Source organism: Hippichthys cyanospilos, chromosome 5 (assembly GCF_059441005.1).
Source record: "Hippichthys cyanospilos isolate Australia breed blue-spotted pipefish chromosome 5, RoL_Hcya_1.0, whole genome shotgun sequence".
NCBI lineage: Eukaryota > Metazoa > Chordata > Actinopteri > Syngnathiformes > Syngnathidae > Hippichthys > Hippichthys cyanospilos.
This window is the reverse complement of record NC_142373.1, coordinates 12,506,226-12,526,269: the sequence shown is the minus strand read 5'-3', so window position 1 is coordinate 12,526,269 and position 20,044 is coordinate 12,506,226. Positions and strand designations below refer to the sequence as shown.

The 20,044-nt window shown below is 39.5% G+C and overlaps 1 protein-coding gene across 2 annotated transcripts; it reads left to right on the top strand.

The window, feature by feature from the left end:
* The first annotated feature begins 470 nt into the window (after positions 1–470).
* hao2 (hydroxyacid oxidase 2 (long chain)) lies at positions 471–20,012 on the top strand. 2 transcript variants are annotated; one of them, XM_088414386.1, is made up of 9 exons: positions 471–675; positions 16,777–16,841; positions 17,131–17,283; positions 17,489–17,640; positions 18,533–18,822; positions 18,886–19,104; positions 19,310–19,468; positions 19,703–19,772; positions 19,850–20,012. In XM_088414386.1, exons 2-9 carry the CDS (start codon positions 16,825–16,827, stop codon positions 19,903–19,905), a joined length of 1,116 nt encoding a protein of 371 aa, XP_088270512.1. In that variant the 5' UTR covers positions 471–675; positions 16,777–16,824; the 3' UTR covers positions 19,906–20,012. The 2 variants fall into 2 exon arrangements, with proteins under 2 accessions (XP_088270512.1, XP_088270513.1); XM_088414387.1 differs by lacking the exon at positions 471–675 and adding an exon at positions 15,657–15,791 and having other exon boundaries at positions 18,533–18,816.
* Positions 20,013–20,044: the final 32 nt, after the last annotated feature.

The window sequence follows — 20,044 nt, the reverse complement described above, 5'->3', positions numbered from 1 at the left end:
GCAGAGAGTGGGAGTGATTTATCTGACTGGGCATGGCTTGCAACCGGAGGAAGGAGGGAGGAGGTTCGACAAAGAAACCGACAACCCACGCAGTGGGCTGGTGGACGGGGGAATATTTCCATAGCGGGTTACGCAAAATTAGGCCTCGTTTTTACGATCAGACAGGGGAAAAACGTGTTGCCAGCAAAATTGACGTTTGGATACAACAATGCTTATTTACGTACCTGAAAAGTTTTGAACATTCTTTTTTTTTTTAAGGCACAAATAAACACAGATATACCCCAAATTCGTGTCTTCACCACCATGAAGTTAGTTTGATAGCGGGCGAATGATAAGACATTTGAGTCATTTCTCGTCACGTGATGCTATTAACGCGCCACTTGTTCGGTAGAAATTAGCGAATTACAGTGCATTGTGGGTAAAGTATTTTACGGGGTCCCAAACTTCAAAATGGCGGAAATGAACGAATTGGCCTATTTGCTGGAAAGCTGGAAAGTTTATGTGTTTACGTATTTTTTTGGTTTGTTTTTTTGTTTTTTGTTTTTTTTTACTCCGTATAGTGTTGGAACACAGGTAGTTTAGTTAAGTGCTTAGTGACGTTTGGCTGGACGGAGGACAAGTTGCAAGTTCAGACGCAAAACCAATGAGCGACACCGAAATGTGAAGAAGAGACAGGTTAAGTTTCGCAATTTTTTTTTTACTCCTCATCTTATCCTTTATTTCTTTTCATTTTACTTACTTTTCTTCAACCTGGCTGTCCTGTGACACACTGCTCCCCTTTACAGAACAATTTTGGTTTCAACAAAACATTTGGTATAGAAGTACAATATCTGTGATTGTCGTTATAGGTTGGTTATTTTAAGTACCCCGCACACAACAAGGGTTTCAAGGGAGAAATTGTTCTTTGTGGGGTTTCTCACATTTTACAATCTGTATGTGTGGACCTAATTTAATGGGGCAACTGATATGCTGCTTGGTTTTTGATTTTTACTATTATAAACAGCATGCTGCTACATGATATACATACCTCACTGATGCTGTGCAGATTGTTGGCTTTAAAGTTTTACAGATAGGTTATGTCATCTGCAGAAATTGGGTCAAATGGTGTCAGTATGTGGAAAGACTCCAGTAGTAGCCCAAAGTTTGAATATCTGGAAGGTGTTTGCTTATCCTGATCCAAGTCATGGGGAAGCTGGAGATCGTAACAGCTGGTTTCAGCTGGACCTAATATAAGCCAACAATATGAAATTTTATTAGATGGAGTTCATTTTGTTCAAGCAAGCCCCATACTCATCAGTTGCCGATTCAATAGGACTCGAGAATAAGGCAGTGAGAGGATACTCTTGGAATTTGTCAAATTATTATTCTTTGGACAAATTAATGGCCATTTTAGGATGCAGGAGCACAGCCAGAATGTTTTTGTGCGGTGGCCAGGGTAACGACACCTCAGTGAGTCCATTCATACATGCATCGTTCTTTATCATTCCATCCAGTCAGGTTTTCATGAAATAAAACAATTACATTTTAATACATACAATGCAAAATTGTAGTGAGTTTAAATATAAATTGTAGCGTTGCAGCTACGAGTACTTCTGGTGTTCGACACATTTCCACTGAATTATGTGCAATGTCCTTTACATCTATTAAACTGCTTTTGAAAAGTAATCCGGCTCTCCCAAGCCAATCTGAGACACAAAAGCACTAGCTAGCGGCTAACATTTGCTAGACACTGCTATTAAAGACGCAGTCACTGATTTTTTTTTTTGGCAAGCTTAATTGATGATTCATTGCACACGCATATTGTCTTAGGGTCTGTTACGTAACCCCACAAAATTCTCTCATAGTACTGTGAGCCTAGTGTCTAAGTTTGTCAAAAAGTGGATACGGAGGCCTGTTCATCACTGCTTGATTTCAGATGTACAGTATTTTTGAGGCAAGTGTGGGATCTGCTGGACGAGCAGTTTTTTTGCTTTTTGCCAGTAGACCATGAGGCGTTACGGTGCATTTATTTTTACATGCCTCATTGATAAAGCTGTCTGTTAAGTATGGGAAATAATATACGCTAACCCTTCCCTTACAGTTGTAGTCTATTAGAATCATAAACTGACTGTCATTTTAATGCTGTGTAACTAGTCAACTTAGTCATCCATACAAGGGCATGTTTCCCTGAGGATTGAAAAGGTTGAAATGGTTAAAAAGGCTTTTGGCTTTGTCACTTTGTCATGCACTTTAATGAGGAAAAACTTTTGACTTTCACTGCTGCTGCATCTCGGTCAATACCAAACACTTTTTTAGAAATGGCGTCATTTGCTCGGTCATCAATGCCAAACATTCCCTGTTTGTTATGACTATTAAACCGCTTTACTTTTGCAATTCTGAGAGACAATCAAATTAAAAATGACCATTTGAAGCCAATTTCTGGCCATTGTGTGGCTAGACGTGGAACTGAAAACACATTTTTGTGTTTGAAAAAATACATAGCTGGTTAAAACAATCAAATGAATCACACAGGATGGTGTTGTCTGGAACAATAGTGGAAATCACAGCCAGGGAAAAAGGCTTTGGAAATCTTTTGGAAATGTCAACAATGATTGCCACAAGTGCTGCCCTATTTTGATGTCTTTTGTCCTCTGGAAAACCACGGGGGCTGGATTTCACTGTCAACACAAAGTGTACCAAAAATAAATCTAGTTTCTTTCTTGTTTTTGGGTGTTTAGTAACAGAAAAAGAAACTCTCACAGGTTTCTTTATATTTTGCTACATTTTCTCTAAGAGTGCAACTAAAGATTATTTTAACAACGGATTCATCTGTTGATGATTGTATTGATTGTTTGATTCTGATCTAAAAAAAAGTCTTTAGTTTCCTTTTGCTTATTAATGGCATATTTAAAGTTCACAAAGCAAAAAGTGCAAAGCATCAATAGAATGAAATAAAATGCATTTATTGTACCATGTCAGATGGTATTTACTTTTGAGGAATTCAAATCGGACCATTTTAAATTTAGCTAGGTCTTGAAATGATTAATTATCAAAAATATTAGTATTATTCGCTCATTGATTAATTGTCGATTTAAGTGATTAATCGTTATGACTCTACTTTTTACAATGACCAGACAACCAGTAGTTCACGTAACACCAGTTGTGCCCAGTTGGGCAGGTACAGATACTAAGTATCTGTATCAGTGATGATACTGGCCTTAATACACCCTATCAGTTCTCATGATGGCAGCTAATACCAATATTGGTTATCCACTCTTGGCTGTTTTACATTCAGGAGATAGAAATGACAAGAATAGAATTTTTCTTTTTTTTTTTTTTGCCATTTTAAGGAGAATTGCTATGTAGGGATATATACTATAGATCTGTTTTTAAACTTATGTGACTTTATTTCCAGAAAAAAAGGGGTATTGAACATCCTCAGAAATACTGTAATTTTGCAATTCGTTTACGCACGTAATCATTTCATTGGTGGTCCTGGTAACAATGTAAAAACAACAAGCATATACGTGTTTGACTTATTGCTGTCCTTTTAAAACGTAACTAATAATGAGTAAAAATGGAAAAAGTTGCCAAATTTGGGCAGATCCAGTTACATTTGATGCTGACGTGGCTAAATCGCGAAATGGGTGTACTGTGTTACACAACACGCACAAAAAGTCATCTGAGAAAGTGGAGACAAGGGACAAAAGAGGTCACAGCTGTGAAAATCTCTCCACATTTGCAACACTTATTCATCCAAAATGGGTCTCTCGCCTTTTCTCTCAGCCACTGCAAATCTCACTCATGTTCTTCCCACTGTGATACAGCATCATGAAGTACTTTGCCCTTGCGCTATATAATTGCCCCAACTTTACATATTATTGTGGCTTCCCAGGAGGTTCATTGCTGGCTTGTTCCTCTACTTTTTCAATCTTGTGTTTATAGACACAAAACATGTCAAGGGGTGGTGCAAGTTTTGTTGCCAAGTAACATACGCTGACTTTTGGTACAGCAAATGAATCCCTCATTTCAATGTTATTGTTCATGCTTAAAACAAATGATACATTTTTTTCCTTTAATTTTTTTTTATTTACCCTGTAGTGCAAATAGGTTGACAACAATAGTGTATACTTTATATTAAATCACTTTTTATGTAATTGACATGCATACCATGTGCAAAGAAAATTATATTCATGGCTTTATATTCATAACTTGCTTATATGCAACAGTTAATGAGTATTCTTGCACTAAAAAAAATATCAGTTTTTGGGGCCTAGTCGATGCCGTTTTGAGTTTTGTTTACTTTATAATCTAAAGTGGCTTGTAGAAGGAACTCAACGTCTGCATCTGTCCAAAGAAAGTTATTTTTGCTTGTCGCCATTATTTGGTTTTCGAGGCGCAGATCATTGGCATAGAACACAGTGACGGAAAGTAGATTTTACGCATGTGCACGGATATGGTGGAGAAAATCAACTTATTAGTTTTCAAGCAAGGGCTAATAAGAAAAACCTGAGCACATTCGTCATTTCGGCTCATTTTGAGGAAGTGAAAGTGGGTGGAAAGGAGGAATTGTAGCAGGAGTGGGAGGACATGTTCTGTTTTTGCGTTGCTTGATAACATTTTCAAATATATCCCATTCAAATGGACCAACAGTTACACAGTCTAGCTGATGCTGACGTTTGGCGAACGTTTGATGAATTGGGCGATTTGCTTGAGCACCTGAGGAGGCGACATGAAGGTAGATGTGTGCTAAAAGGAAGATAACCAAGGGCCCTTTGACAATCTGGCAAAATTCTTTAGTAGACTGGTTGCATGGCCATTGCTCACGTCAGGTTGTGTTTCAAAAAGCCCTGACTATAACAGATTAGTTTCTGATCTGTTTCCCTCCTTCCTCCAAGCTTCCCTCCAGGGGGATGAGATCACAAAGCAAGGGAAGACAAAGTGATTAGGGTCACAGATTGTACTCTCAAAACTTTTCTGGCCTGTCTTCATTCTATCTCCACAAGTTTCTTATAGTTAACTGTAGTTACTGTGGAGTATGTTACTGTATATTGTAGTTTAAATAACCATCAACAGGAGAATAGTAGTAGTTTATTATTTTTTCCTCCGTAGCAATAAGTGCAGTAAGAAAGTTTTAGTTCATATGTTTGAGTTTGTAAATTGTTGAGAATTGGAGCAGCACTGGGAATAAAACGAGTCCTTGAGTAATTAAGAGTTCAAAACAATGCTCGGTGCATTTTAGTGGTCACCGTTAGCTAAACTAAGCTCAGAAACAAGTGTTGTTGCAATGAATGACAGTAAAATGCCAAGCACTTCAAAATAAACATTAGTTTTCCATTTTGTTTTATAAACCAAATGGAAAGATATTTTTAGAAAATCTCAGCATCAGTATTCATTATTGTTCTTCTACCTGTTTTAGTTTTTTTCTCACAAGTGACTCCCCGTTTATCGATGACAAAAATGTCAAAACGCAAACCATACGAGGCCATTTGCAGACAAAACAAACTGAACCATATGTGCATATCTTTTAGCTTCAAAGAATAATACACAGCTGTAAGCTGCATTTAATTGGAAAAGCTCTCCAGTAGACTAAGCATCAGCGTTCTCCAAGCAAACACCTTTTGGAGCCCAAAAAAAAGTGATAAAGTGGCTTGAGTTAGTTACTTAAGAATGCATTTGCACTTTACTCTACTTTACTCATTGACTCCAAATTGCAATTACTCACCCTGACACTACTGTAAACAAATAGCCAGATGATGTCATCCCCGCCACATTTTGGTTTATACGCTGATGACAGGCCATGAATGCACTCGGATGTTGCGCTCCACAGGGGACCTCACATGTGGGGAAAGTTGATGGAGGTTTGTGTGTTGTGTAGCCAACAGAACCGTGTGTCCATTGACTTATTGACCAATTTAAAAATATAACCCATGTGTATCGTACAATACATGGAGTGTTTGGGTTGTGCAACATCTGTCTTGCAGTCACACTGGATAATTGATTTTGTGACGTTAGTTTGTGTGGCGACATTTTGTGTGCAGTGGGAAATGATCTATTCATTGTCTCATGTTGAAAACATGGAGGAACGGTGGATAATGAAATTGCTGTGTGGGCCTTTTTTGCTGTTCTTTGTAGTAAATTAAGAGGAGAAAGAATTTAGGAGGTAACTTTTTGTCAGGTTGAGAAATGTGTGTTGACAGCTCAATAGACAAAGTGGTCTTTTGCGTACAAAGAGATGCACGAGCCAGACAATGATGTGGCTTTGCTGTCCTCTGTCTGACTTGGAAGTATTCATAATACTCATTTGCATTTGAATGTGCAAACTAAAAAAAACAGTTGTTGTATTCTTTTTGCGTGTGAAACAGAGGAAAACAAATTAGGTTTTATTTGATTTAGGTGGCTATTAAAGCTTTTACTTTTCCAAAAGATGAATATAATAGTTATTCATATTCTGATATAAGTTTAATATTTCACATTATTACATCTTAATAGTCAATTAATGCAATATATCTTCTATTTTTTACTGCAAAACAGTATAAATTGTATGCTTGTTTATTGGCTTGTTTTGATTCTGATCAAGGTTTCCTTGGTTACCCCATTACGCATCTAAGGAACTCTGGAGTCATGATTTAAAATGACAGCAAAGTCTCGGATGGAGAAAGAAGACAGGCATTTTTCCACATCATGCACTATTGCACACAAGTATTTAGTTGGGTTATTTTTAAAATCCTTGTTGCATTGTTTTGAATGTTTTTAAGGCAAAAGTGAAGACAAGGCTTTCTTCTGTGTGTGTGTGTGGGGGGGGGGGGGGGGCAACATTGTATTTTGTGTAGTTTTGAGTCTCTTCGCCTTGTATTGTCATTGTAAGAGGAACTTCTGGATTTGTTACATCAGAACCTGTATGAGTCAGTGTGCTCTCAGTGGAAGTGGAAATACACACACACACACACACACACATCAAAACAGCTGTATCCACTGCAGCACATGTCACTTTAGTAGTAGTGGAAAGTGGGTCTGGGCCAGTGGTTCTCAAATGGGGGTACGTGGTCCCTGGGGCTCTGTGAGATTGTAAATGGCAAAAAAGCCCCCACATTCTGTATTTTATTTTTTTTTAAATAGCTCACAAATGTTTTACATAACGGCCCGGACAATTTCCACAATGTCTGCCAGCATAAATGGATGACGCTAGAAGTAGCCATGCTTCCATGATTCCGCGAGCTGTCACCTGCATTCAAGCATGAAATTTATACTGTGATTTTACGGTCTCCCGTATCATGTTTTCATTGACCTGATTTTTTTCTTTCTTTGTGTGTGTGCTCATGTGTTCCATTGATGTCATTTTTGATAGACATAATTCAGGGGAGAATAATGGCAAGCTATTGTACTTTCTCACATGGTGACAAGTCTGAGCCTGAGGAGAGCAAATACTCGGTGAAAGAATGGAAATCTATTGAAAGGTTGAAGAGAAAATCTGAAAATTAGTCATTGGTTGTCCTTGAACATGGTCGAGCAGTTTAGATTCCAGTGCGCTTAAGTCTTTGTTGGGGGTTACGTTTCCTGTCCCGTGACAGTAATGACGCCAATGTGTGTGTTCACTAAAAAGAGGTCAAAAAAGGGGCTGTGCGCCTTTCATATATAGGAGAGGGGGTGGGGGACAACAAGATTAGAAGTTACCTGGCCAGTGACCCATCACAGATAAATCAGGTCAATTCTTTTGATGCAGCGCAGTGACCTGCCCCGTATATCTTTTCTGCTTCGAACACAGCGCAACCTGTTCCACTCAAAGCAACCGGCCACCTCTTGAGGAGCCCACCCGATAATATATTGACAAAGATGAATGTGTCATTTTAAGTGAGTCACTGGAGGGTCAAGCTATCATCATTTGTTGACATCAAACACTTTGTCGGAAATTGGTGTTCTTTCTTGTAAGATTCTCATTCGAAACTCATAATGAGTGTCCCTTCAAAGTGCAAAGAAATTCTGAATTTGGCACACCACAGAGGAGAGTGTTGTTAACAATATTTTAGATTATACAATTTTTTCCCAATTCGTCCCTGACCACCAGGCTTAGCAGGTTTTCTTGGTAAAAAACCCTTAAGACACACTAAAGCAGGCATGACAGTGCAAAGTCACAGTCATTTAATGTAGGCTTAAAATGCTTGTCTGTCCATCTGTCCTTGTCCGGTACGTCGTATTCCTTAATTTTGGATTTAATCGGGAATGGTAAATTTATGTCTGAGCAAAAGTGGGTCAGCAATTTAGCAATGGCCACAGGAAATGAAATGGTTAATCGTTTAATACTTTATACAATTGAGTACCACAAAGTTCTGTTTTGTGCATTTTTCTGCAAATATTTCAAACATGTTTAATGTATTCAAGAAGCAAAACTCTGAATTCACTTATGCATCACATCTGAGATCAAAAGAGAAAAGTTCAGACGGTCAAGCGCTCCACTTTGCTTGATTTGTGTTTGTCCTCCTTATTAAAAAGCACCTTTCATCAATGTGTAGGTCCCTTTTGACTGCCCGGGACAAACATCACCCATGACATAGCAAAAATCAAGGGATTGTGTGTCAAATTAGCAATGACCCAATGAATAAAACGATGATTCACCACTTTGTAACACGTTCCATCAGACTGCTCCGGTTTTCCCACCATAGATGGATATAGTCCTCAGTGCCGGTTGTGGCTTGGAAGGGCTGAGCTGTTGGACTGCCCCCGGCTCGCAAGCGTTATCAAATTGTTTTGTCAAACAACACGTAGCCACTGTAAAATGAGCCTTTCTCCAAACAAACTACTCATTCTTCCTCCCAGCTACGGTTAATCTCTCACATGCATTTGTAGTCGTCAGTCTTTATGTTACAAACCCGCACAGTCCTGCGAACTAATCAAAATCTAATTTCCTCAATGATAGCTTCATGTGCTTTAAATAGCTTGTAATTGTAAAAAAGTCCTGTTTTGCCGGTACGGAAAGTTTCCAACATGCCGTTGTGTAAATAATTGGAAATCGTAAACACTTGTCTCTGCTTCCAGTGAAATCAAATAAATGTCAGGATGGTTGGTGAGATAATGCGGTGGTCTCAATTGTGCTTTACTGGTAACAGGGACAACATGGCTCCACTTTGTCACATCCTCTTATATTTTTCCAGTTAGGTGTGGGAATCATGAGGGGCAGAACATGTGGCAAAGAAATTTAGTAAGTCCTGGGAGCAAAATGGATATTCTGGACCTGGAAGCAATAGAGCCACACTTGTAATAGTTATCCATCGTGCTGTACAGTTTAATGTCCACTTGTGTTATTTTCGGAAAATAATGTCACAAATCTGACTTCTTCTGAGCGAGGTCCTTAATTCTACTTGAATGCCGATAAGAAAGCTGAAGGGGTCCATCGAGTGTAGAGATTGGAATGGGGGGACCCATTTTGCAGATGTAGGTTTGCTCCAGTTCTTCTGAATTTCCAAATATGTGCATGCTGGCTCACTTTAAAATTCTAAATTGTCTGTAGTCGTGAATATGAATGACATTTGTATGTATGTGTCCCATGATTGACTGGCAACTAAGCCAGGGTGTACCTCGCCTATCGCCCCAAAATCAGCAGTGACAGGCTCAAGATCCAGCAGAGATGCACATCTGGGGTCATAACTCTTCTGATTTGTGTCAACTTGTCCACATTGCTTTCCCGTCTCAGATTTCAGTTTGATGAAAACTGCTATTCAAATCGTAAACATAACCACTGAGTATATGTCCTCATCTTACATATCAGACCAGACGTAATAACTGTACTGATGAAATACTTCCACGTCAACTTTCAAGAGCGTGTAGTGGAGTACTTCAGTCACTTTTCTCTTTTGATTCCCATCTTTTTTCTTTCCTTCTTTTATCTTCTTGGTAATCTTTTTCATCCTTCCTGTTTCTCAGTTAACCTAGGTCAATGTGACAAATGCTGTTTTCCATTGTCCTGCTGTACTCTAATAAAAATGAACAGTTAATTACTCAATGAAACTAATCCATGGCCTTGCAAAAAGGTTTTAGTCTTTCATCTTCGATAAAATCAACTAAGAGTAGCAGCAGGACTAGTTTGTTCTGCATTATCAGGCTTTTTCAATCCCGCCCATCATCCAGGCTCCCCTTTGCCCTCTTGCTCTCTATCTCTCATGTAAACAAACAAAATGAAACATTTCCGCAGCCCAAATGTGATAGGATAACTTTCAGTGGACAATCGTCATTTATGCACCACAACTAAGATGACAGTTTACATTTTGCTTGACTTTGTCTTTTGCGTTTTCCAGCCACACATTCAAGGTTAACATTGTCAAACGTTGAAACATCACATTTTTACTGAAGGAAGCTTTCATGAGAGCATAATTTGAAAATGACTATTTCGAACAATAAGTATGTTTTTAATGCGAGATTTACATTTAGTCAAAATGGAAAAAAAAAAACATGTTACATACAGCAGTAGCTTAAGATGTGCACTTGTATACATAAAGAAGGTGCAGCAAATTTGCTGTAATTGCTCCTAATGAGGATAATTGACCCCAATTCTTCACAGGAAAACATCTTCAGATGCAAGCTAGCAGATTAAAAAAAAAAAAAAAAATCAACTAGTGAAGACATTTACGTAAGCATGAATGACCCACCTGAATTTTTACTACTGTCGTTGATTGTCAGGCAGTGTGTTCCCAAACACACAGTTTGGCCACTCTGTATGTTGTAGCTAATAAATGAAATGTTGCTGTTTGCTTAGCCGACTCGTTGCAAAATCTCTCATCCTCAGCTCCAGAACCAAAACAAAACTAAAACACCTAGATAAGGTCGGCGTGTGCTTTCTCTTGACCAGGCGGTAGGGGGAGGTGTTGGGGAGGTATGAATTGCTCCTATCTTGCTTCTGTCATCATAAGAGCACTTCAAACCGTTTTCAGCTGCATGGGTGTGACCGGTGTGAGAGCGCAGAATAAGCAAAGAATACTTAGAAACGCATCGGTGAAGGAAAATACTGCTTTTGAGAGTGTTTAGGGTGAGAAATCAACTTTGGAACATGATTATAAGTTCCAAAAAGCTGACTTTTCATGTTACGGCGCCTTTAAATGTTTGTGCTAATAGGCTGCAAAAAAATTTGTAGTTTAGTAGACCACATCAACCGTGACCAAAACCCTGAGATGACTACAGTAGAGAGAATTGTTCTTGATATCATGACGACTCCAACTATTATTGTTCATGCAAAAAAAATACCGCCATTTTTTTTCTTCCAGTGTCACTAACTGCCTGATTGTATTGCCATCACGCTTAGCAATGTTTTTGTATTTCCAAGATTTTAAAAAACAAAAAAAAAAAGAGAACATTGGGCTTTCCCATTTTGTCAGAACAGGAAGTTTGCCAGACAAACTGTATCACTCACACATGCACACACATTCTCCTTGCCTTATCCATCTTATTTATCTTGTGCCACATCCTTTTCTCTCACCTCCTCCATCCCTTCTCTCATTTCATGTGAAGCTCTCATATTAGACCTTTAGATTTTAATTTAGGTCTAGCAACAAAGCAGGTATGCATACTGGTCATGTCTCCACTGGTTATACATGTGAGCGTAAACTCCCACCTCTGTGCTTGAGTCCAACTTGGAAGTCAGAAAGCGAATGTGGGAGCAAGCTTGAGCCAGTCATGGTTCATTGGTGACGCGAAAGGTTTTATGAATCACAGGCCAGTAATAACAAACCAAAAGACTCTCTCACTGTGTTGCCTTAAACACTCTTATCCCAGCGTGGGTCATTACAGGGTGTACAGGGGGTTCTGTAACAGCCAGAGAGCTGAAGAGGATGGCTTTAGTGAAAAAAAGGGAAAAAAAATCCAGTACTTCCTGTGTTGGAAGAAAATGTGTTCCTAGGGAATAAATGTACAAAACAGTCCCATGCCTGTGATTATGATGCATTCTGCTTGGTTTAAAAGGGGAGCACTAAAAATACAAAACTGGAAGGATGCGCCTAACTTTCAGCCGAGAGAGAATTAGAATTCAAAGCAGGCAAATGACTACTACTGGACTAGCTCTCTGTCATTAGCTCATGCCACACCTTCTTTGATTGATCTTTGAACGGGCACGTGTTAATGGTTTTGCAGTCATCTAGCTTTGATGGAGCTTATGTATGTAAAGTCTATTTTCAGACAAATATACTGGAAATATGGTATTTTGAGGTTCGGCCATGCGTATGTGATATGTACAAGTTTGCGCACCAAAATGCGTCATAACTAGCACAGGACTTTCAGTTGTAACTCTACATGTTGTTTTTCCATTTGATTGCTTGATGGAAAAAGAGAAGAAGGCATTTGAATGTCTGCACTTTTTTGTGAGCCTAGGGCCTACCTGGGAGAAGGAGCCGGAAGAGGTGATAACCACGATGTAGTGGGTCTGGGAGATTTTTCCCTGCCCTTATTTTGGTTCTTGTTGAACTTAATCTAAAATTGTTTATTATTTTTATCATTATTATTATTATTATTACTCTCTTTTTATTAGGGCTGTCAAAGTTAGACTGTTATCTTTGTAGATTAATTTGAATTTTACAAAGCATTAGAATATCAACTCAGTTCTGTGACTTTGTAACTAAATTTAGTGGAGAGTCATCAGCACAAAGATGCATATAGGGCTGCATTATTATGGCCAAAATAATAATCACAATTATTTTGGTCAATATTGAAATCGCAATTATTGATAATGATTATTCATCATGTTTGGTCAAACATGTCTATTTATTGCCGCTTTTTAAAACAAGCAGTGTATAACATTATTAGGGCTGTCAAAGTTAGACTGTTATCTTTGTAGATTAATTTGAATTTTACAAAGCATTAGAATATCAACTCAGTTCTGTGACTTTGTAACTAAATTTAGTGGAGAGTCATCAGCACAAAGATGCATATAGGGCTGCATTATTATGGCCAAAATAATAATCACAATTATTTTGGTCAATATTGAAATCGCAATTATTGATAATGATTATTCATCATGTTTGGTCAAACATGTCTATTTATTGCCGCTTTTTAAAACAAGCAGTGTATAAACAAGGCTTCAAGGCTTGATACTTACAAATAATAAACTAAAATAAAGAAATAAAATAATAGATATGGCAACAACACACAGGGCAACACGGCTGACGTGCAAATCAATGAAAAAATGAACCCTACTTAGAACCAAGCACATGATTTACTTTTGAGCAAAATTTAATGAATTAGCAGTCAAAATGTCATTTTCGGTCATTTCTAATTTAAACCAATTTTTTGCCAATTAGATTTTTTTAAATGGGTCTCATAGCACAGTGTATATTAGGAATCCGGTGAGAAACTCAACGCCATTTCACGCTGGTAAATAACATATTTTGACATAGCTTGATTTGACATATAGCGTCGACTTTTTAAATGTTAATCTTGCAAAGGACCATTTTAATTAATCATGGCAGCGAATATCGTGAAATCCTTACTGGAAATTACGGCGAGACGACGGCTGACTTTATACCTCACAACTTATTGTGGCGGGAGAGTTGGATTTACGTTTAATGGTTGGAACAGCGCTATTTTTTTCTACAAATATTTACTGTAATTAAGACTTTACTGGTTTACCAGTTACAGCTTGCGTAAAAAAATGTGTTACATCACTAAAAGAACAGAACTGAGGACTTCCTGTTGTTTTATTGTGAATCCACCAGGTTATTTACTCTCCATACAGTTCATGCAGGCAAAACAAACACAATTTCCAAAACCACTGTACTCAGTGGTTCACAGATCAGCGTGAGACATGCTCATAAAAGCAGTGAATGAGAGTGAGATAAGGAGACATGCAGGAAGTTGGGCAAACAAATCATCCCCCCCTCATTTGACCTTGTGAGGGAATGGCAGCTGTTTTACAATGACTTCATAACAGTGGAAACCCGTTATTTGTCATGTCTGCATGTGTTCAACCCACCAAAGTGGATTTCTGGCTGGTGAGTCATGCAAAATGGAGACTGCAAAGTCAGGCAGATACAGACACACACCCCCCCCCCCATGTTCCTAAGGCCAAAATACACCCCCTTTATGTACTCACTGACACACAGGCAGACATGCAGTGGGTAAGACGTCACTTTAGTGTCTGATGCTTGATAATAGTCACGCGTGCAAAATGTGTGTGACTGTTGGTGAGCGATTTAATATGCTCTTTTAAAGCCTTTAACGTTCGTAATTAAGTCTTAACACTCTTGATGCTTACGTCAAGTAACTTCCGGTTAACAATATATTCTTTCTCTTCCCACCCAAATTGCTAATCTCTCCTTGGCACCAATATTTTGCGTTTTGACGAATATCGGCACCAATGTTTTAGCCAATAAGAGATCAATGTAAATCTGTGTTACTTAAATGTTCACCATAATTTATAAGAGATACTCTTATCATGGGAACTCTCAAATTCGATCTTGAGGATGGCGTAAGGGTTTTAACGGACACCTTTGCCTTAACATCATCGAAGCGCCAGGTCCTGAGGAGAGGGCTATCCTTTGTTAAGATCTGGATCTCTTAGAATAGGCGTAGAGCTCTAATCAAAGAAACCAGCGTTGTTGGTGTCCTGTTTGAGCACCATGGAGACGGCATGCACAAACATTCAGGTGATGCTTGATTCCTGTCGTCCCGGCACTCTAATGACAAGAGGTGAGTGCATCCTCACACACTTAAGTGAGTGTTGGCATGTGGAGGGAAGTGGATTGAGCTTACTTAAACACCCACAACCACATCAGTGTGCCGTGACACACTATACGTATACATTTGTGCATATGTGACACATAGGCACATCTGGTTTCTGTGTATTCTTTGACCTAGGGTTTTCCTTCAGTTTTCATTTTGTCAGTGGCGCATAATGAACTCACGGTTCTTATTTTAACTCATGACTTGTCGGCCAAATAGTCATTAAGTAGTGCTGTGTGACTGTTCCTGCGTAGGCTTGAACGAATCAAATATTGCGCACGTCATTTGATGCAAGAATGCCATTGTCTGCCTTTTTGCTGGCTTCAGTTTGTGATGATTTTCCTCTCATCATTCTTTTTTTTTTTAACTTTTTTTTTAAGCCAGCTGTATGTGATAAAATACATGGGGGGAGTAAGTAATTCAATCCCTGGACACGCCAGTCTTTCCCAACCTTTATTGAGCCAAGTTTTACTTAAAGGAATAGCTCACTTATTTAGGTCTTTTCAGCAGTAAAGAGTTATTTTGTCTAGAATTAATTTGATTATTTTTCAATGTGCAATTAATAATTAATACTAATTAGTACTAGAAACATGTTTTTCCACTTTGTCTCAATTGAAAATAACCACATGCACTCAAGGCTCAGGTAACGATCATTTACCGCTCAGCTTACAAAGATGACATGATCGAACCCAGAAAACAGGTGAGCCATTGGTCGTTTCCTGAGCTTTGAGCACATTTGATGCCTTTGAGTCGACAACAGCAAGTGGAAAATAGCTTCTTCTTTTTTTTCTTCCCAATGCATAACAATAGGTGTTCAGTTATATGCAGATTTTCACTACTCACGGTCATGCCTATATGGTGAAATGATGAAACAGTGCAGTCGATCTCTTGGTGCTTTCTAGTAACCCCCCCCCACACACACACACACACACACTAAGGGGGAGGGGGGCCCAAACACCACCGTGGGGGGTGGTGATCAGCATGCACAGTTGGTGGGGGGAGGAGCTTCCCACTGTGATGAAGTTGGGGGCCATGATGGGGGCCCTGCCCTCTGACACGACCTCGTCACATGGGAGCGGAAGCGCTGAAGGCCGCTGACAACACAACAGGTTAAGGTAAGACTTGCTCATTTGGGAATTTCACCTCAATGCTGACAATAAGCAGCTTCACATTTTCAAAATATTGAGGTTGTGACAGGAAACGCAGGATAATATGCACACACACACACACACACACACACATATACCTATGTATGTATGTATATATATATATATATATATATATATATATACATACACACACACACACACACATACATACATACAATTTTTTTTTAAGCTATAACAACTCTAGTAAAGGCATCTTGTTTGTAACATGGTGAAAGAGAGCAAGTATTCTAGAAATTCACCTGGACAATGTGTGGTCACCAAGCAACCATCCAGCATGTGACTGACACCTTTCACAACCCACTATCTCTTTCTCTCTCTCTCGCTCTCAAATGCACACACACATTCTCACACATGCAGCCACATGAAGATTGTATGTAATGTACAATGATGTGATCCACAGGCCTGTTATCAAACTTTTTATATTGTAATTGCAAGAAAGTGAACTCTTGGGGAAATATTGCTTGCTCTTCTATTTCTTTTTTGATCAACATGAACTGATTTTAGGGTAAAATCTTTTATAGGTTAACAACAGAACAGTGAGTTAATGTTGTTGTTATAAATATTGAATTGTCGGCTTCGTGTTTGCATTTTATAATATCAGAGCTGGCAAAATGGTGCTGGTTTTTTTTTTATTTCAGTGCTGTACTTCCCTCAAGTGTTCATAAATAGAAGTGTTCTGTTCAGATGACTTTTGAGATAATCCCACAGAGTAGGCCTATAACACAATTTTTTATAGATTTGATTGTGTTTACGTTCAGACAAAATACAGGTTTAAATACAATTATTAACTCATTCACTGCCAGCCAGCTGAGTAAAAAAAAGGATCTTTGATGTCAATGGCAATGAAAGGGTTAAGGAGTGATTATAGTTGCAGTATTTATGAAAAAATGTTGCCGTTTTTAATCAAAAATACATTCTGTCTTGTTGGCAGGTTATGACTCTGTCAGGCAGATTGAAGTTGTGCTGAGAGAAAGCCAGAATGAGCATTTGCAACCGGTGAGTGAACAAAAGTTTTTAAAATAATTTTGGACACAAGTGTCACTGTTATACTATTATTAATGTACAGCGCAATTCTGACCGAGTTTTAAACTCTAAATATGTTTTGAAGTAATTTCACTCAGCTACATTTCAAATTATATATATTTTTTCAATGGTGTTTGGATCTTCTTAGAGGTGGAATTTACTTTAAATGTGTTCATCGTTTGGCATTTTAGCAGAGCAGGGATTTAAAGGGATTAGTTTTTATTTTATGTAATTCAGGGTTGTTGTTTGTCATGTTGCACAGAGAGGGGGGTCAGTGTGCCGAGATGGCCATGGTATGCCTGACAGACTTTGAGGAGTATGCCAAGGAGCATCTCTCTAAGGCCACGTGGGACTACTACGCCGCCGGGGCCGACGAGTGCTGCACCCGAGACGACAACCTGCTGGCCTACAAGCGGTACCAAAACTTCGGCTGTGTGCCACTAAAATTCCTACTTTTGAAATATAAAATGGTTCAATCAAAGTGTATTTCACATCAAGGTAAATCTGAACTGTGCTTAAGTAGGGTACACACACCAGACTTTGAGAAAATACTTACAGTATGTTCGGGTGATTCCCAGCACAGCCCTTTTGATTTTTCTTAATGTTCTCTCCGTGTCCAGTATCCGCCTGAGACCTCGCATCCTGCGTGACGTGTCGGTGAGTGACACTCGGACGACGGTGCAGGGTGCGGAGATCAGCTTCCCGGTAGGAATCGCGCCTACTGCCTTCCATTGTCTGGCCTGGCATGAGGGCGAGATGGCCACAGCAAGAGGTGAGACGCACTTTTTTTTTTTTTTTTTTTTTAAACACATCTGAGGCCTTTCATTTACCGCACAAGTTTGCTCTTCAATTTGTTTTTTCAGCAAGGATATGCGAGGGAGCGTTTCATGCTACTCCACTATAAATTTCAAATTTATGTACACCAATCGCAGCAACAATTGTTCATGCTCAAAATTACCTTTACTTTACCAAATAATAAAATATATGGAGATAAAAGGTCCGCTTTTGTTTTCAAGTTATTCCCACGAGTGTATCATGGCATAACAAGTTGTTGCTTTTGACACCCGGTACATAACAACACAACATTGTTTTGAAATCACTTTCATTTGCCATTAACGGGCGCCATTAAGAAATTTAATGAAGCTGACTTTATTGTACACTGCCTGTTGCCGGAGTTTAGTGGTGGCCCGGTATCATCTGGTGAGAGCTGTCGGATTATTTTTCAGACTTTTTTTTTTTTTTTTTTTTACAAAACACTTACTCAGATGTGCTCGTTTGGTCAGCAAAAAACGCTTAGTGTCACAAAACAAATCATGAGATATTTGTTTAAAGAGAGGGAAACTACTGCTAAGTACTGTATGCATTTTCAATAAAAAATATAACCGATGTAATATAGATTGCTACCGCTAGATGACAGCATTTCTTTGAAATAATTACCTTTGTCAGTAGGTTCTGTTCGGTATTTTTTTTTTTTTGGTAAATCTTACACAAATCGTAATTTGAAAACCTAACCTTCATCCTAAAACACAAATTTTAAGGCCTTAACTCTGGTTAGATGCATTCAAGGGGAGTTAGGGAGTTTTAGTACTTGTAGTTTGTGGATTTTTTTTTAGTACCACTACATATAGTAATTGGGTTTTTCTTTTTTGTTATCTGCTTTGCAGCCACCGAGGCGCTTAACACTTGCTACATCACCAGCACCTACTCCACCTGCTCGGTGGAGGAGATTGTAGCTGCTGCGCCCAACGGCTACCGCTGGTTCCAGCTCTATGTGTACCGCGACCGCAAACTATCGGAACAGATTGTGCACCGCGTTGAGGCACTGGGCTTCAAGGCCCTGGTGCTCACCGTGGATGTGCCGTACACAGGCAAACGACGCAACGACATCCGCAACCAGTTCAAGCTTCCTCCGCATCTCAAAGTCAAGAACTTTGATGGTGTCTTTCAGGTAAATGTAAGTTTGACCCGAGGGCTAGCGACACCATGACATCGTGTAATCTTTCTCCGCACTTATCAGGAAGCGGCAGGACCGGAGGAGTACGGGATTCCGGCCAACACTTTGGATCCCTCCATTAGCTGGAAGGACGTCTACTGGCTGCAGTCCATCACGCGGCTGCCCATCATCATCAAGGGCATCTTGACCAAGGAGGACGCCGAGCTTGCGGTGGAACACGGCGTCCAGGGCATCATCGTTTCCAACCACGGCGGGAGACAGCTGGACGGCGGTCCAGCTTCAGTAAGTTAACTCATTCATATTTTCATATTTCATATTAAATATTGGGATTTATTTAGAAGTAGAATCTTAATCAGTATATGTCTTGCAGAATAAATCATAACAATATGTACCTGTACATCTTGTACCTCGGGTCATGCTAAATCGCTGCTCTTGAGGCTATTAAATAGCGCCTAAGTACCTAGTTGTTTGGTTGCCATGCCGACAGATTGACGCCCTTTCTGAGATTGTGGACACGGTGCAGGGCCGCATCGAGGTCTACCTGGACGGGGGCATTCGCACGGGCAGCGATGTGCTGAAAGCGTTGGCCTTGGGGGCCAAGTGCGTGTTCATCGGCCGCCCGGCAGTGTGGGGCCTTGCATACAAGGTACGCTCACGCATTGTGTGCGTGTGTGTCCTTTCAATGCGAATGAGAAATTCTTTCCTCTCATGTTATGACCCACTGAAGATAAATCGCCTGTCTCTGTGACTCATCATTTTAATGTACTGTGGATTTGTTTGCCATAGGGGCACCATATACTGTAATTTTACTATTGTAGTAGAAGACTCCTAACAATCATTTTGTGAGCTGTCCCTAATATTTAGCCTCTTATGTTTTCAGGGGGAGGAGGGAGTGAGGGAGGTGCTGCAGATTCTAAATGATGAGTTCCGCCTGTCCATGGCTTTATCGGGTGAGTGCGAACAATCGGTCTGAATGACGACATCATTGGGCGCTCCGCTTCGGAATCCCACCATTTTGTTGTTGCAGGTTGCCGGAATGTGGCGGAAATCAACAGGAACCTCATCCAGTTTTCCAAACTGTGAACTACCTGCGGAAGGCAGGGAGACATTTTTAACCAAGCCAACACTTGTTTTTACTGTTTCCAACACAAAAAGGGAGAACAACAAGCTGTACATTGAAGCTTCGCACACACAAAATAGGCTGTTTGTGTTTTAATAAATG